We start from the raw sequence: 19,599 nt of genomic DNA on the forward strand, positions 1-19,599 counted from the left end.
AATTTTGAGCTCTCCTTGGCTCATTTGGGTTTTTTACCCCAAAATTTATTACAAAAGTGATAACAATGTTTGACCTTTAAAACATTTTTCGTAACAATTTAAATTTTTGTGTCATAATATTTTGTTACAAAATATTACTTACTTATGTAACAATTTTTATTCTTAGTTACAAAAATACAAAGTTCATTGTAAAACATTTAATTAGATAATTGATGTATCAATTAATTTTCTAAATACGCTCACTTAATATTTATATAATATATAATCATATAGATAATTAGAATATCTTACATGTCATTAAGATTCTTTTACAATAAAATAAGTTCTACAAATTCAACTAAACACAATTTTTTCCTAACATAAAATTGTATCATATCGAATTTATAATTCTTGACTCTTCTAGCATATTTCAATCAATATAAAGTCTAGTATGTTGGCATCAATTTTATACCCCTGCAAATATATGAACAATGAAAACTAAAATTAAAAAATAACACATAACACTATCTTTATCAGAATAAAAATTAAGTTAGAACTTACAAGTTAAAATTAACTAATTCTTTAAGAATATATTCTCAAAGTTTGAAACTAGTAAATCAAGAATGCAAATGATCAAGAATTGATAATTCAATATATAAACTCCAAGTCTAACTCTCTTTGCCTTTTCTCTCAATGGTTTTTTCTTAATTCCTCACATTAATGCCTTTTCCCATTGAAACAAAGAAAGATAAACTGAGAAATCTGAATATTCAATAAAGAACGATGAAAGAGAAGGTATAGCTTTGTAAACTATGGAAACCCAAATTTTGTGCTCTCACTCCTTGAAGCAGCATCTACCTGTTTACCCTTTTAAATTTAACTTTGATTTCTTTTTCCCCAATATCAACAGCAACAGCAGCGTAGAAGAGAGATAGAGTAGCAAATGTGATTGAACTATACATGCATCCATATCTATCATCTTCTCTTTCATCATTTTTCAAATTTTTTTAAGAATGTGAGCCATTCATTTATGCTTTGGCTCTAAGTTTCTTTCTTGATTGTTGATATGTAGCAGAGTTCCATAATCTTCAACTTCTTGAACTTTTTAGTTCGGTGCATGTAAAGAGGAGGTTTCTTCAACAATTTTCAATGAAGCACAAAGAAAGAAAGATTTCTCTGATGTAGCATTTAGATGTGACCTTTACTTGAAGTCCTAGCTTCTTTGGCTTTCTTCTTCTTACTTGATTTTGGTAACCCACTTTTTCATCCTTGATTTGACCCCTAAGCACAGTTTTCTTGCTTTACTTTTGGAATGTTTCACGTAGGTGAAAGAAAAGAAAGACGAAGAGAAGAGAAAAAATGGTTCAGTAGCTTTGATTTGGTTCATATGAAAATGAAGTTTCATTTCTTTAGTTAGCATCCATAAAAATGAATGGGTTTAGATCACCAGTTGGGCATTTGCTTGTTGTTCTACCTTATTGGGTTTGGCCTTATACCTTCTTTTGATCCATATATAATTTCTGCACACTAACCATACTAACTTGTCACTTCTTTGGGCTGTGTTAGTTTGTTTATTGGGCTAGTTTTGATTACTCTAATTTGTTACACAATTAACAAACTAATCACTTATGCAATTGGACTTTTAACTCAATAATAATATTTAGTTATCATCTATCAATTGTTATTAGTTCTTTAAACTCAACAATATTCTTTTTCCATCATTTGTTCAATATTAATTAGATTTTGAGCAAATTTAGGAACTAATAGAATATCATGGATATTTTTAGTTCTTATCTTGGTGTTAACGCTGATTGTAAGCCATTCGTCTGCACGATTGTTCCATCTCCAATTCTAATGTCTAATCGAATAGTTGTGTTGATTTCACTAAATAGATTTTATCACCCTTTTATGTGATTACTGGAGTCACTCTCGAGATATCATATATCATCTATCTTCTTCGTGAGGATGCATAGAAGAGACATTCTTTTCCTTCCTTTACTTTAGAAAAGTTAATGCGATGATTGATCTTCATCCTGTAGCCTTTCTCCATATGTCTGAGCTTTTTATAATTGCAGCACTTTGTGTTGCCTTTGAACTTTTACTCCAAGTTTTTTCAAGATTTTTTAGCTTGTAATTTTTTTCTTATCTTTGAGAAGATTGTCTTCGTCACATCTTGTTGAAGGAATCATAGAGCAATATAATTTCTATTTTGATCTTTCTTTAATTTCTTCTTTTCTGTAGCGAAAAGTGCTTCTTGATTCTCTGGCATGGCGAACCCTCTGTGAAAAACATCCCACAAACCTTATGCTTGTAAAAAGATTTTTATTCGAGAATGTCAGTTCTCATAATTGTCTTATGATAATATGGGCACGAGAATATTTATAGTTGAGATAGTCATGGTTATGGAGAAATTTGTTTGAGTGGGTTACAATGTGGTGGATATGTATAATTGATAGCTAGAAAGAAAGATTTTACGCCTAGTAAATAGTCAAATGTAGCTCTGATACCAGTGTTAGTTTTATGAAATAGTTTAAAGTTGGTTTAGGGTATTATTAACTTAAATGTTGTAACAAGAATAGCAAGGATAATTCCGATGAAAGAATAGTTTAGACAAGTAGTTAGAAAAATTTAATAGTTATATTATTGATGGAATAATGAGAGAGTACAAAGGCTAATGAGACTTGATGTATTTGTTAGTTGATTACAATGTGAGTTGTATGATAGCTTATTTATAGGCCTCACAAGTTGCTAAATCATAAATTATAGATTATTATAGGTACTATATATTATCCTAAATATTTCTAGTACTTGAATTATTTATTTTATTTCTATACTTCTCCATCATAATATTTAGATATTTACTTTTATTAAATAAGATTATGAAAATTTTATTCCATAAATGTGTAGCATAATTAATAAGTTGTTAACAAACTAATTGTGCTTCTTATAATTACATAAATCCCTCTAGCTCACCATTCTAATGGATTATACCAATGTTTTCATTATTCACTTAGCGTCCATTTGGTTAGTGGGTATGTCCACCCAAAATATAAACACCGTGATACAAATCTATTGACATACATCTATCCTTTGGTTATTAAGACACAAATTTTTTTAAAGACAGTGTAGTATATAAATTGATACAAATAACATGTATTTAATATTTTAATGTACCTCCGATAAATCGAGGCACGAATAGAGACAGATCATTTTTACAATTTTATCCTAATTTCTTTTATTTTCAATTTTGCCCTTTCTTCCTCCCTCCCTCCTTTCCTCTCACCATCGTCGCTGTTGTTGTGGTCCGCTCGTGCGCCTTCGCCTCTCCTTTATGCTCTTCTCTCCTTCTCTCCTCATGTTTTCTCTCTACCTCGTCTCATCCTCATATCTCGTTCATATTCCTCTCCCCCTTGGTTGCCTCTTCCTCCGGCTTTGGCTCCGGCTTTGCCGCCTTCCATTTGTCATTTTTCTCCTATGTTGCGTTCTTCTTTTTTGTTTTTCTTTTTCTAATTTTTTTGAAAAATAAATGATGTTCTTCCATTACTTAATTTTTGGTTATTGATTTCTAGCAAAATGTGTAACGATAAATCTCTAGTGGTAGAGGTGGCGATAGCAATGGTGGATTTTTTTTTCCCAAAAGAAATATTATTATAGACAATATATACTTTTCACAATTTTATTACATCTTAGTTCAATATTTTATCAAATACAGTATATAAACACTAGTAATTTTCTTACGAGTATACATCAACCAAGCGCAGCCTTACTCCAACTAGACATTATGCAACGGAACAATAGTCAATTAGTCACATGTATCCTCATCTCAATGCATTTTTTCATTGTATAGGCCGCACCCTCAAAATTGATTAAAAGAAAATATACAATTATTATATACACCAAGGAAACTTCAAAAGAACTTAGAAATCAACTAGGACTAGGAGGTGAATCATAAAATATCAGGATATGGCCTAAATGAAGTGTAAAAGACTAAAACGAGAGAAAATGTAAAGGAAGAAGGAAATGGCGAAGGATGAGGAAAAGGAGAAGGTTCTTTTATCCTCATCTCACTACTATCCATTCATTTTTTAGACTTCTTGAGGTTGTACTTGCTCGAAGTCAAAAACCTCAAACATCAAACGTCTCACATCGCGTTTCCCATAAACAGCATATGAAAGTCCATGAAGAGCTTGTTGAACTGCTGTGTTGGCTGGGTTTCTCAGTCGCCGATTGTGCTCGTACTTGTCTTGAACACTTTCACCATATGTAATATAATGGTGAAGATGTTTAGCCCTCAAATATCTTCCACAATACTTGTTCATAAGAAGGCGGCGGTGCCTATTTTGTAGCCACAGCCCAGGAGCATCTAAATGCTTCATCAGCAGTCGTTCAGCCATCACCAAATCCTGTACAATATTCAAGAATAAAGTTGGAAAAAGATTATATAGTAAGCATTGAAGACAACAACATAAAGTTTTAGTTATATATTTCAATAGTGAAACTGGTGTGTGGTCAAATGTAATACCTGTATCTTTTGGCCAAGGTATTCTAATCTTTCATAGCAAAATCGAGGATGCTCAAGTTTGTACTTTGATGGATGCAAGAAACATAGCTGCAGTTCGACAGCGAATTCAATAAGGTCAGATCTCATAACGTGAGTGCAGTAATCCCAGTCGGGCTAAAGGTAAGGCATTAGATGCAACAATATTGCTCTACCTGCAATCCAAGTCCGAGCTCTATGTTCCGGGCTTCGGTAATATCTGGAGTCATATCATTCATTTCCTGTGGATATCCAAGGGTCTGCATAACCTTTGGTTTGCAATCATAATCCCATATATTCCCTCTGAACCGATGCATGCCTGGGGGAACACAGGCTCTGAACAACCGCGGATGTGCAAACAGGGCATCTGCAGGAGGCTGAATGCAAAACAGTTAACATCATTGCTTTGTCTCCTAATAGTAACAGATGCGATTTATACAATAAGCCAAGAAATTTGCTAGTATATTTGGCAGCACAGTAGTGCGTAGAAACAGAATTGAATTTACAATTCGGCTAGTCCAAGTTTTAACAGCTATGATATCTACATAATATCTCTAGGTTTTTGCATGCTAACTGTTAAAACAAATAACGCTAAGAAAGAAAGGTTTGTAGAGCTTGCCTTATAGGCAACCATGTCCTGCCAGCTTATCTTGGCTTCAAATTCAGTAGACACATAATCTACGTCTTCGAGTTGTCGACGCAGTTTGGGCTGGCAATAGTCAGCATCTGGATCCATTCCAAAGACTTCAAAAAGAACACGGTATACTTCCGGCATACCGAAGCACAGATAGATTGCCCCAAATAGAGCCCAAAAGACAGACCTACAAAATGGAATAAGAAATGCAGAAAATCTGTGAACAATACACTTCAGGAACATATTATGTTAAAGATCAATTCCATTGATTAAGATGGGTCCAAAAAAAGAAATTTATAAAAAAAAATTAAAAAGAAAACTGGGGGTTCTGGGTTGTCACTTAGCATGGTTTCTCTTTTCACCATACTATCATTTTGATTGTAAGATTCATATGTCTATAATTTACAAACCATGAGCTGTAATACCATGGTCTTGAAAGGAAGATGGCAACAGATAGACATACAAAGTCATGGTCTCATGCTGATGCTACAAAGTCATGGGTAACATTATAAATAATAACATCTATTTACATTAGTTATCCAAGATTACAAGGATCTAGCTTTAGATTACACAGGTAGCTTCTATTTTGAAGCTAATAAATAAATAATAAAAAAGAAACACCAAAACAGAAAATAAAAGAGAAAAGATATTTAGCATCCTCCAAGCACCTAAAAACACAAGCTTCATTCATGAGAAGAAATTATTAGGTTACCCTAATTAATCAATTCAATTTCATCAGTCATGGGTACCAATCAAGAAGCATTCCCCATGTGAGAATTCGGGGATGTTCTTAAACTTGAATAAGGGCATATCCTCTTAGTAGAATTCTAGTGTGCTGGTTAGACTAAAGTCCTCTACATCAATCAAAATAATTGTTCCATCAGCGGAACTGCGGCAACTTCAAAATACAGAGTACATTCACAGGCAAGGCACTCCCATGGGAGAAATAAAAGACAAAAGCAGACAAGGCACTCTCATAGGATAAATAAACGACAAAAGCAACTATACTACTATCACATAGTCATCATTGTTTACATAAGGTCCATCATGTAATTTTGTATCATTAACCAAAGAGGATACTAATCTATTGACCAGCAAGTCAAAAAAACCACTTTACATAAACACAATTTCACTGTCGAAACTGCATTCTGCTTCACTTCATTTCTAAATGAAAACATCTCTCATAGAAGTCTTGCATTTGAGAAAATTAACCAGATAAGTAACTTGGACAAGTCCGGTGATATGAGGCTTGAGTTGCATGTACAAAGTTATGCTTCAAATCTCACTGCTACTGTTATTACTTCCAATTGACTAATTTATCTAACAATTCCATTGACCAGAGGCTGTTCACCTTGGAGACCTAATGCGGTCATGAGTACAACCAAGTTTAAGGCACACAGGCCCCCGGATATTCAAGGATCGTTGCGGACTGAAGGGACTGGTGTACACCGGATGAAGCGATGTGTGTGCCCACCACTCATTTGCCGAACAGCAGTTGGGGGCCTAGCCCTCTAGTATCGCTTTTCACTTTGTTCTCCTTGGCTGGCATTGGCTGTCGCTAAATTGCTAGCGTTCCTCTAGTGGTGAGAGTGGGTCGTTGCGTGCTGGTCAGGGCAAGTCTGGTCGGCCAAACTCGGTCTGGGCTAGACACAACCATGGGGTGCCAAGGCCAATTTGGCTGGCCAAACTCGACCAGGGGCCTGTCCTAGCCAGCCAGACACGACCAGGAAGACGGTCAGAGTGCCCTGACACTCTCTAATGCCTGTCTGTCAATTCCTTTAAATTTCATCGTTGCGACCATACTCCTGGGGATTTTTGGAACCCAAAGACTTTGATTTCTCATAAGGTGCCAGTCGGAGTAGGAAGGGTAAAAAGATATTGCAGTAAGCAAGTTAGTAAGGGTTCAAATGATTTTGTGATTTTCATTCCATTCACCAATTACATAACTCCCAGACAGTGAATCTAATTTTCTTTCCCTTACTGTCTTAAACTCCCAAACAGGCAACTGGCTCTACATCACACTTTTCTATTCCTCTATTCGAAACTCCCAAACATAGTGCAAAGCGAATGATGATAGTTAAATAGTAGCACAATAGCATAGAAAGGGACAATGTAGTATAACCAAGACTCAAAGAGAGAGAGAGAGAGAGAGAGAGAGAGAGAGAGAGAGAGAGAGAGAGAGAGCTTACTTGACGGGTGGCTCTCTTTCCTTCCTAACAAGCTTATCCATATCATCAAAAGGGAACACCAAATTGTGCAAACTCGCCTCCTTAATCCACCGCGGCATCATGGACTTCCCAATCAAGCCAAACACCCTCTCCCGCATCGGACCCGGCCCCTCCCTCGGATACCTCTGAAGAAAAAACTCAGCAAAGGCAAGCTCCAGCACGTACTGCCCAAGAAAGAACAGCCTCGAGTGCCCGCACCTCACGTGCCTCGCACGGGACCTCTCGAACCCCTGGTGCTGAAACGCAAGGTACAGCAGAGTGTCGAGCTGCTTCGCGGGGTTATCGTCATCCAATGAAGATGAAGGTTCTAGAGGATACCCCAAGGCTTGCTTGGCTTCTAGAAGGCAGTCGTCGATCCACGTGTTGTCGGTGGCGTTGAGGCGCCTGGAAGGGAGGCAGGAGCTGAGTAAGGGGAATGATTTGAGAGTTAGTTGGGGGCTGTTGAGGAATCTCTCTGCGAGTTTTTTGTCGTCTAGTGGGGGACGCAGGATGAACCTTCTTGGCGGAGATTTTTTCTTTGGGGATGTTATCTTCCTGCGCTCCGCGAGCTCCTTCAGGAGCCGCTGGGGGCTGTTTTCAGGAAGAGGTTGCGGATTCTGTGGGGGCGGGTCATTTACGGCGTTGGCGACGGCGATAATGCGGAGGGAATGGGGACTGCCGGTGGTGGTGGTGGTAGTGATGAGGGGTACTTTGGGGTTGTTGGTTTGGAATGGGGAGAGGGAGGATGAGAAAGAGTAATTGCGGGAGAGTATGAAAGAGGAAGTGAGTTCCATTTGAGAAGATGAGGGAAGTTATCGATTGAGCATTGAGACGGTTTGTTTGTTAGATTACTGTTAGAAGGAAAAACTGAGTGCCAAGAGTGGAAGAGAAAAGAGGGTTTTACGCTGAGTTGCAGGGTTCTGGCAATTCTGGACTCAACGACGCTAGTTGAATAAGGTGCCCCGTGTCTACTTTGTAATAAAACGGAGATGCTACACAAGTACACATCGATGTAATCATGTAATCAATTTTGTTCAACATTAAAAAATTCTAATACCATTAAATAAAACGTGAAATACACGCGTCTAAAAATCGCCCAACGCTTCTTCTCTCCACGCTTCTTTTTCTTCTCCCGTACTTCTTCTTCCTTTTCTTTTTCTTCTTCTTCTTTTTCTTTTTTTCACGCTCGTTTACGCACGGAGAGTCTTCTTCTTCGCTTTCTTCTTCGCGTTTCTCCTTCTCCTCTTTTTTCATGTTCCTTCTTCTTCACATGTTTTCTCCTTATCATCATTCTTTTGTTATTGTTGCTATTGTATTTTTTGTCTTTTCCTCCTTCTCTCTGGTGAAGAAGCAGTAGAAGGTGAGGAAGAAGAGTTTTAAATAGTGCAGAATGAACCGAACACAGTACTCATGGTGAACCGAGCACAATACTCATAGTGAACCGAATACAATACTCATGGTGAATCGAAAACAATACAATTGTATAGTCTTGAGTGAACGAAACATAATCCATTATATAAAATCAAATTCAAATAGTTTTCTGCAGAATGAACCGAGCACAGTACTCATAGTGAACCGAACATAGTACTCATGGTGAATCGAAAACAATACAATTGTATGGTATTGAGTGAACGAAACATAATCCATTATATAAAATCAAATTCAAATAACTCTGCCTATAATTTACATATTATCAATTCAATTCAATTCAATACACCTCCGTCCATTTAATTCAATTCAAATTAGCAATTGCATTCCATTCAATTTGATTCAAAATTGAATAATCTAAACTTTGTCAGTTTGATTCGTTTCAGAAGAGTAATCCAAATCGCTCTCCTGTTTACCAAAAAATTATGAACCCCTAAACACTGAACCATAAACCCTAAACCCTAAACATTAAAACCAGAACCCTGAACACTGAACCCTAAACCCATAAATCCTAAATCCTTAAAACCCTAAAACCTAACCCCTAAAATCCTACACCCTAAAACCTAAACCCTAAATCCTGAACCCGAACCCTGAACTCTGAACTCTGAACCCTGAACGCTAAACCCTAAACCCTGAACCCGAACCTTGAACACTGAACTCTGAACCCTAAATGCTAAATCCTAAACCCTAAACTCTGAACCCTACCATAAACCCTAAACCCCTAAACCCTGAACCATAAACCCTAAATCCCTAAACCCTAAACTAGGGGTGTGCATGGTTCGGCCCGATCCGAAGATCCGGCCCAATCCCGAACACTTTAGGGGCTAATTTGGTGTGATTTCATCAGGTCTAGAGCCGGGTATGGGTCTCAAAAGTAGACCCGGTCATTAGTTCGGGTCGGGTCCGGGCCATAGCTCGGGTCACCCGAAATCGGCCCGGTAGCCCGGTCATCATACACAATTAATATTTTGTGTTATTAGTGATAGATGATGGCTATTATTATGTGAAATTTAAGTATTGTAAACCTTAATATTTTGTATTATTAGTCATTATATATAAGACTATAAGTTAATATTTTATGTTTAAAATGCATAAGACTTTAGACTAATGTATAATCTTGTGTTATTTGTATTGATTTAAATATTTGGTGTTATTAGGCAATATTAGTATTGATTATGATTATTGTAAGACCCAGAATTTTCAAATAAATTTTATTATGAATTATTTTGTATCATTTAAATTATAAAGTTGGTAGTTATGAGATAATAAGAATTTTATATGACTCAATTTTAGATGCTTTATATTTATATCATTTAGTACTTTAAATTAAAGATAAAGAAAATTAATTATATTACCATATATTTTCAATTAGAGTAATTTATTGAGAATCAATTAGTATTTTTATACTACAAATACTATTTTAAAGTAATTTTAGAGATTAAATTAGTTTTTCAAATATTAATACTTCATACTCTAATTTTATTAAAATTATTTTATTTATATTAAACCCAAAATTCCCAATTTCATAAGCAAACTCTAAACCTAAATAAACCATTTTTCCTTTACCCAGATGAAACCCAGCTGCCGCCTTACTTCCTTCAGCCACCAAGATTCCCTTTTTCCCAAACCTTCCCAAACCCACGAAGCAAAACAGCAAACTCATGGAAGAAAAAAAAAAGAGAAAGAGGGAAAGAGAAATGGGGGACTGAAGGAAGAGATGAAATAAAGGGAGAAGGGAGAAGAGAGGGAGACAGCGCCGGTGGGCCTCACTGCCACCATCGCCGTCGCTGTGCCGTCGGGAGGGAGATCCGAGAGAGAGGAAGAGAGCGCCGAGGGAGGAGCTGTCCGCGCCACCCAACAGCCGCCGTCGCCGTTGGTCCGCTGTAGAACCGCCATCAAGAAATAGAACCGCGCGAGGAGGCACAACCGTCGCGCCACCGTCGCTGTTTTCATCGCGTGTGGAGTCGCCGTTGCTAACAAACCCAGCCGCCGCCCAGTTGTGTCGCCGCCATGAAGACCTCGCCGACGTCTTCCCCTTCGCAGATCGTTGCCGTCTTTGGAGCAGAGAGCGAAAGAGATCTCACGGTGGAGGGAACAGGGAGGCGCCACCGTGCAGCGAGAAGATACCGCCGCCGCGAAGCTACCGCCGCCGTTGCGCGCTCCGTAACCGCTACTGCTGGGGCTGCGCCGCCGTGACCTAGTTTTTGCCGCCCGAAACCCGCCGCCGCTGCCACCAGAAATCGCCACTATGGCCTAAGTCAGTTTGGTAAACTCTAATCTTACCTCAGATCTTCTTTTCTGTTAAGTTGCTTCTACTGTGAGTTGTTATTGAAGTTGTTTGCATTGGATTATATAGTCACCACTGCTGCAGAATCATCAGAGCTTCCGGCTGTTATTAGAGCTGATGTCCGGTCAATTTAGAAGCTGCTACTGTGTCGTTCTATTCTGTCTATCATGGTAAGAATATTCGGTGCCGTTCTTGTTTATCCCAACATCAATCATGTTCTAATATCGCTCAATATCCGTCCCGCGTTAATTCTAAATTATGCCAGATAAATGGTTGTTGCCGTGATCCCTGCGGTTGATTGGGAATTTCTGCGGTTGCTGCTGATTAACATGAGAATAAGGATTTAATGGATTTAATTATGCAACTTGCGACTAATTGAGGTAGGGTTTTTCTTAAAATCTAATTTACATTACAGAGTTGTGATAAATAGATATTGATGTAAAAAGATATATTTTTGTGATTATATTTGTCTTGTGGATGTAATGGATTGTTGGACTGGATTATTGGGTGCTTGATTGTTTGACTGAAGTACGGTTGTTGATAAGAAATAGATTTGGAAAGTTATTTACTTGATTATTGTGAAAAGTGATTTTTCTTGGTTTGAAGTTAAACCGGTTTGATTTTGAGTCGGTCTGAATTTATAAATAATTTAATACTTGAGCTGGGTTGACTTTAAAAAGAGTTTTATTATTAGAATTGGTCTGATTTGAAAATACTTTGATACTGGAATTGGTTGAATTTTGGAAAGTGATTGAGATTTGGAAATGGTTGAGAAAGGATTTGAGAAATGTTTGGATGGGACCCGAAAAGGGTGGCAGTGTCCGAGTTTTAAAGGAAATGCTGCCGAAATTTTATAAAATTGGAAGCTTTATTTGAAGTAATTAATTAAAAAGATTCGTTTTTAACGTTTTATGTTTCAAGATTGATTTATTTATCAAAGAAAGAATTATGTTTTAAATTGGGACTATTAATGAATGGGATGGAAAGAAGGATGATGAGGATTGATGAGGATTTTCCGTGAAATATGGTTTTTGAATGAAGTTGGAAATGAGATTTGAAATATCTGAGAAGGTTGAGATATGATCTTTGAATTATTTATATGGCTTATGAATTTGAAATATCTGAGATACGAGGTTTCCTGGATTAAATGCCGTGGCTTGCCACCACGTGTACCAGGTTGAAAACTCGATACTCTGTTGACCCTACGATGTAAGTGTGTGACCGGGCACTATATAAATTCCCGGGAATGTTACCCCCATTGAGTAATATTGATTATTTGAGAAAAAGCTATGCATAGACTCTTGGGGATGCACGTCGGGGGACTGTCTAAGTACAATTCAGACTTGTCGGGTTGGCTGGATAACCGACAGATGAGCCTCATCAGCCATAGGACAGGCATGCATCATATGCATTTGTATGCTTTGCTTGAGTTTGAACTTGTTTTGGTTTGCCTAATTGCTAAACTGTTCGTAACTGCTACTTGGACTATTTGCTGTAACTGCTGCCTACTTGTGCTTTCCTTATCTGCCTTGCCTGTGTTTATCCTGGCGTGCTACATTTTGAGATTGAACTTTGGTGCTATATTAATGATTGTGTTGTTTGATTGCGTGGTTGGTTCCTGATTGAAAGTTTCTTATAAGAAAGGAAAGGTTTCGGATTTTTGAAAGATTAAACATTGTTTCTTTGAAAAGGTTTTGAACAATTATCTATTGGTTTTTAAAAAAGATTCATAAGGCAATGATAATCACTGAGCTTGAAAACAATTTTCTTATAAAATATCTTCTTATGACAACTTTGAAACTCCGTGGTGAGACCGTGTGGTTAGGTTCTCACCCCCTACCGCTTTACCTTTTCAGGAACCAGATGAAGAGGCATTAAGGAGTGTTATACTGCGTTTGGTTTATGTATTGTTGTATTAATTAGATTATTTTCTTCCCTCGTCTTTGTTATTACAAATTTGTAAGAGGGATAGGAGTTGTATGTTTTATATGTATATTATATTATGAGTTATTATGTAAGGAGTTTTGTATATGAATCTATGCCTGCTTGTATTTTTCTTAAGATAAAGTATTTATTTCCGGTTTTTGAACAAATCAGCGATACAGTGTTGAGTCACAGGCTCTTATTTTAGTATTTGGTATGTAAAGTAGTCGTAATACTTCTTGCTATCAGAGTGGCGCAGCCGGAAGCGTGAATTCTGATAGTGAGGATGTTACAATTATACTTTAATTTTAGAGAAGAGTTGGTTCTTATTATATTTTTCTAAGTGAATTTTACCATGTCAAATAATGGTTGGAGTATTGGAAATTTGAATATTTTTATATGCTAACTTACAAGAAGGTATCAAGGTAATATAATGTTAACGGCCCGGTTTTCACCCGGTTTTTACCCGATATAATCGTGGCTCAAAAGTGTATAGGTTTCATCAGGTCTAGAGTCGGGTTCGGGTCTAACAAATAGGCCCGATATATATTTCGGGCCGGGTCTAGGTCACATTAAACCCGGTTTCACCCAGCCCATGCACACTCCTACCTTAAACCCTCAACCAAGAACATGGTGAACCAAAATTAATACACAGGGCGAACCAAAAGTTTGAAACACACTGAACCCCTGTACACTGAGCCCTGAACCTATAAACCCTAAACCCTGAAACCCTATCGTCATTCTTTTATTGTTGTTGCTGCTATACTTTTTTGTCTTTTCCTCCTTCTCTCTCTGGTGAAAAAGCAGTAGAAGGTGAGGAAGAAGAGTTTTGAATAGTGCAGAATAAACCGAACACAATACTCATGGTGAATCGAACACAGTACTCATGGTGAATTGAAATCTTAGTTATGGTGAACCGAAATCTTAATTACGGTGAAACAATTATATAGTGCTTAGGGAAGAAAACAGAACATATTGGTCTAATTTTTGTTAGACTCCTTTCTATGGACCGAACCGAAAATATGAAAGTGATGAACCACCTCTTTAGTACTTATCAAACCGAGACGTTACTCACATTTACTCAAAGTTACTCACAATTACTGACACTCACAATTACTCACAGTTACATATTATCAATTCAATTGAATTCAATTCAGATGTAGATCACCTCAGTCCATTCAATTCAATTCAAATAAAATTAGAAATTTCGTTCTATTAAATTCGATTCAGAATTCAATAATCCAAACCTCACTAAATTGATGCGTTTGAGAAGAATCATCAAAATCGCACTCATTCAATTGATATGAAGTTGATTCATTCATTGTTTCAATTCAAAAGTGCAGATCGAAAAAGAAAACGAAGAAAAAGATGAACGACAAAGATAATTGCGTTGAATCAATCCAGATCCATAATGCAAAGAAGAAAAACGCGAAAGAGGAGAACAATGAATTTAATTAGGTTGAAGAAGAAGAATAAGAAGAAGAAGAAGAAGAAGAAGAAGAAGAAGAAGAAAGAGGTTTACGTTGTATGAAAAAGTTTACGTTGAGAAACGTTGATAACGCAAAATAAGGATTCGTTATCTAGGTTATAAGAGGCGCGTGTAAAACAAGCAGGGGTCTGGGGCGTGGAGTAAAAGTTACATGGATACCATCCATGTAATTTTTACATGGATGTAGAGCTTTTTCCGTAATAAAAAGCCATCTTTTAAAAGTTAATTTTCATAAGCTATTTTTATTTTTGTCTATTTCTTAGTTGGTAAAGTTTTTATTTTTCAAAAGTAGCTTATGAAAATTAACTTTTAAAAAATAACTTTTTAAAAATTATGGTATTTATATCTGGTAAATCAAATAAAAAATAGTTTTTAATAAATACAAACAAATTACATTTGGTAAAATAGCTTTTAAAATTTAAAAATACTATAATAGACATAAATGTAAGCATTAAATTTAAAAATTAGTTAACATATAAGGCTATATTAGACTTTTAAATTTTGAAAAGCACAAATCAATTTTAAAAAGCTCTCTCTTAAATGCTTTCAAAAGTACCCCAATCTTTTAAAAGTTGCAGGCACAAGCAACATGGTCTTTTTTATTTACCAAATATAAAATGAGGAGTTTGAACATTTAAAAAGTAGCACATCTTCAAAAAGTTTTACCAAATCAAACCTAAGACTACGATAATTATTGGGCTGTTTAGTTGGTGTCCATGTTCATTAGCTAGCGCTTAGAAGACAGACAGAGATCGAGAGATTAAAGTCCAGTTACCAGTTTAATTAAGTTTATTTTAAAAAATAGCTTAAATAATAAATATTTATATTAAAAATAATTTATAAATAAATTATTTTGTATTTGATTTTTTAGTTCTAAAAGTATTTATTTTAAGAAAATAATGATAAAAAATTTTTTATTATAAGAGAAATATTTTTTTAACTTTTTCATAAGCATTAAAATAGTTTTTTAAAAAGTTGTAATTTGATTTTGAAAGTTGTACCAGACATTAATACTATACCTATCCAAACAGGTCGTAAAACTGAGACAGATATTGAGAGATAGAAACTGAAATGAGTTTTAAGATTGTATTTGGTGTAAAGTGGCAGACAAAAATAAAAATAAGAATAAATTTTTAATTTAATTTGCACAAAGGATAAAATTAGAATTAACTAATTGAAATATGGATATTTTAAGTATAAAATGTTATTAAAGTTTCAGTTTCCATCTCCAAAAATTTCAGTACCATGTGTCTCCACTTTTTGGAGGTACTGAAATACTGAAATTTTGGAGATAGAGACTGAAATTTTAGTACCAATCATTGGACTAACAAACATAATAATGAATCCCAGTCTCTCGATTTCCATCCCAGTACCTCACAACAAATGTTACCTCAGAGACATAGACACAGTAACACATGTATATTATTTATTTAATGAGCACAACATTATCATAGATACGGTGATACACACATAGATACAAAATACATATTTTTAGTGTCTCATCTTTAATCAGCTACACACGTTTAAGACACAGACACAATTTTTTATTTTCACGTTTGTCCTTATTATCTTTTTTATTTTCATTTATACCCTTCTCCTTTTAACCCTAATCCTCTTCTTTTTCTTTTCTTTTCTACTTTCTTTTTCATTGCCTTCTTTCCTCCATGCTTCCCACCCTAACTGCTACCTCACCTTCTCTATCCCTCTCCACCACCTCCATTCTTTTATCCTTTTTTGCTCCTCCTCCTCCTCCTCCTCCACTGCCGTTCCTCATTTTTCTTATCTCCACTGCTTCAACTCTTCTCTCCCTCTTAGCTCCCTCATCTTCGAGCCTCCCTCTGCTTAGATTCGTCGATTCTTATGCTTTGCATCTGTCTTTACCAAATTCACCGCCGCCGCCTCTGTTGCACCTCCCTATCCCTCTCTCAATTTGTTTGTAGATCTACCTTCGTCTCTTTGCCTCTTCCAGTTTTGCCTCTGTTTTTCTTCTATGATTCTTCCACCTCTCTTTTTCGATCCATATAGTTTTCTGTTTTATCTTTTTAATTTATATATTATTTATTTATTTATTATTTAGATATTCATTGAAAATTGTGTTTATATATTAAATTAGATTGGATCTGAATTTTTAATTTATTCTCTGTTTGCTATTATTAATAATTGTAATTTGTATTGAAATGGTAATAGAGAGGTGTTACAGGCACAGACCTACGCTTGGTAACGGGGGGCATTTGCCTCCACTCTCATTTTATCTTAAAAAAAAGAGTATACATATATAATATGTCCCTAATTTAAATTTTAAATAACTCCACTACAAATAAATTAAGCCAAATTATTAAAAATTCCAAACCCATTTTATCTTTCTATTATGTTGACTATTAGTTAATCTAATTAAATTTAGTCTTCTTCCATTCTCAAATTTCATCCGTCACTCATTTATTCTCTTAAACCCTCTTCTTAGTTTCATATTTTCAACATTCTTTTCTATTTCTTGTCTAGTGGTCATCTTCTCTTCATCAAAAGGTAACATTTTTTTGTTTCATATAGCTTTCTATGACTCTATGTATCTTTCAATTTCATTGTTACTCTTTTTGATATTTTCAATTACAAATTTTAATTTAAACAATTATAATCTACGTATTAATCTATTTTTATTCTCTTCATGAATTTATATATTTTGTTTTATTTTCAATTTAGTGATCCTTATTATTTATTTGTTTATCTTTCTTTCTATTCTATTATATGTAATTATGTTGCATATAAATTTTTAAAGTGAATTGATCAATTTACTAATTTAGAATATTTTTTTTATTTTAGAAATAGTAATGAAAAATATTTCAAAAAAAAGTTACCCCTAGAATCTGAAGTTACTCCATTAGATTTGAAACGAAGAAAGTTAGCTGTTAATGTAATTTTTATTTTTTTTATTCAAATAATTAATGTGCATTTTTATGTTTTTAAATTTAAACTAGGGTAAACTATACTTTTTGTCTGAGAAGTTTGACAAAAATTTAAAAAATACCCTTAAGTTTTATTTTGTTTTAATTTTGTACCAAAAGTTTTTTATTCGTATCAAATATAAACTCGACGGTTAATTTTTCAAAAAATTTAAGACCAAATTAACAATAATACATGAAAATTATACTTAATTTGCTTTTGTTGAGGGTTGTTCTTATGAAATTGTTATTGAATTTGTCTTAAGTTTTTTGAAAAATTAGCCGTTAGGGATATATTTATTGCAAATCAAAAACTTCTAGGACAAAATTGAAACAAAATAAAACTTAGGGGTATTTTTGAAACTTTTGTCAAATTTCAGGGATAAAAAGTATACTTTATCCTTTAAATTAATATATCTTTTGATAGTAATATGTATTATTTTTGCCCCCAACATAAATTTTCTGAGTCCATCACTAGGTAGTTATGAAGGTTTTAATGGTGGTAATTTGAACTGAAATAATGGTAAAGAGGTGGTGTTGATGGTTTATGGTGTAAGACCCAAGAAAATTATAAAAGGATTAATTGGATAATTAATCATCAAGTTTAAATAGTTAAAACGTGTCCGGACGGAGTCAAAAATCAAGACTAAAGAATTTGAAGATTTAACTATAATAATTGGATTTAGTGAATTTTTTTGAATGAGAAAAAAATAATCTTCTGCGAAAATATGCATAAAAACGCGTACTGATAATTCAACCAGCAGTACCAGCTTAAGTCTGTTTGGCACTGCAAGTGAGTAAATTAATTATAAGTAAATAAGATTAAGAATTTAGAATTTATAATTTGAGAAGATTGAAATATTTAAAATATGATTTAAAACTCTAATCTTAAAGATTTTTGTCCAAAATTGAGCTAATGGGCTAAACCGAGTGAACCGGGCCCAAGTGGCCTAAGCCCACACTATACAAAGATCTATTTCAGCACAAAAAACCTCATTCTTCCTGCCTTTCAAAGAGAACACGGTGAGAGAGAAAAGAGTAAACAAAACCTAGAGCACTATTCACCTTCATCTTATTTTGCTTGTAACTTTTGATCTGGAGCTCCGATTGACGAGCCGTTTGCGACCACGCGTAGCTCTTCTCATCCTCTTCAATTCTATTTAAGATTTGTGGTAAAGAACTCCCATTTTTTCCCAGTTTTCTGTTCCTTATAGATTTACGTTTTTTATTTTGGGGTTGTTGAATTTTTGTGATTTTGGTTATTTAGGGATGCTCTAGCATGAATTTCTAGTGGGTTCCATCTATATTTCGTGTGGGTTAAGTGATAAATCACTATTTTACGATTTATCTTATGCTTTTAGTAGATTTTATCCATTATTCTCGTACTTATTCATATAATTCACATGTTTTACATTTTCCTTCCTAATTTTTTGCTATGATTGAAAATATGCTTTTTTGACCTTAAATTTGCTAATTTTAATCGTCTCTTATTACCATTCGATGTCGTGATATGTTTGTTAAGTATTTTCAGAGTTTATAGGGCAGGAATGGTTTAGAGGATGGAAAGGAAGCATGCAAAAGTGGAAGGAATACAAGAAATTAAAAGAATTGCTAAGCTGTCAATCCTGACCTTTTCGTACTAAATTGATCATAACTTGAGTTACAGAGGTCCGAATGAGACGGTTTCAATTGCGTTAGAAAGCTAACATCCGTGGCTTCAAAATGATATGCAATTTGCCATAGTTGCCTTGCATTAAGGTGATGCGCACGCGTGGTATGACGCATACGCGTGATTGGTGCGGCAGACAAGCAACTCGTACGCGTGATCAGGATTTTGTCAAGCGATGCGTACGCGTAGCCGACGCATACGCGTGACAAAGCGTCACGTGCTGCAGATATCAAAAATGTTGGGGGCAATTTCTAGGCTGGTTTTGGCCCAGTTTCAAACTTGAAAACACAGATTAGTGGCGGCAGAGTGGGGGAATCAATCATACACACTTTCATTATTCACATTTTTAGATTTAGATGTAGTTTTCTAGAGAGAGATGCTTGATGTGTGAAAAAACGTCGGTAAAGAATTTCACAAAAATAATTGCGTTGCAAGTATAGTTCTCAACCAACAAATCAATCTCAATCAAATTTAATATGTTTGTCACTTAAGCAAACCAATAAAATTAAC

At 35.1% G+C, this 19,599-nt stretch overlaps 1 protein-coding gene across 2 annotated transcripts; it reads right to left on the bottom strand.

Annotated features, from left to right (window-relative positions):
- Nucleotides 1-3,794: 3,794 nt before the first annotated feature.
- On the bottom strand, nucleotides 3,795-8,460 carry LOC112800157 (ribonuclease III domain-containing protein RNC1, chloroplastic). Of its 2 annotated transcripts, none has more exons than XM_025842269.3 (5): nucleotides 7,340-8,460; nucleotides 5,136-5,337; nucleotides 4,693-4,893; nucleotides 4,502-4,588; nucleotides 3,795-4,382 (listed from the first exon to the last, which is right to left on the bottom strand). In XM_025842269.3, the coding sequence occupies exons 1-5, from the start codon at nucleotides 8,149-8,151 to the stop codon at nucleotides 4,065-4,067; spliced, it is 1,620 nt and encodes a 539-aa protein (XP_025698054.1). In that variant the 5' UTR covers nucleotides 8,152-8,460; the 3' UTR covers nucleotides 3,795-4,064. The 2 variants fall into 2 exon arrangements, with proteins under 2 accessions (XP_025698054.1, XP_025698065.1); XM_025842280.3 differs by having other exon boundaries at nucleotides 4,693-4,883; nucleotides 7,340-7,378.
- Between the last annotated feature and the right edge of the window lie 11,139 nt (nucleotides 8,461-19,599).

This window comes from Arachis hypogaea, chromosome 1, assembly GCF_003086295.3.
Source record: "Arachis hypogaea cultivar Tifrunner chromosome 1, arahy.Tifrunner.gnm2.J5K5, whole genome shotgun sequence".
NCBI classification, from domain to species: Eukaryota; Viridiplantae; Streptophyta; class Magnoliopsida; order Fabales; family Fabaceae; genus Arachis; species Arachis hypogaea.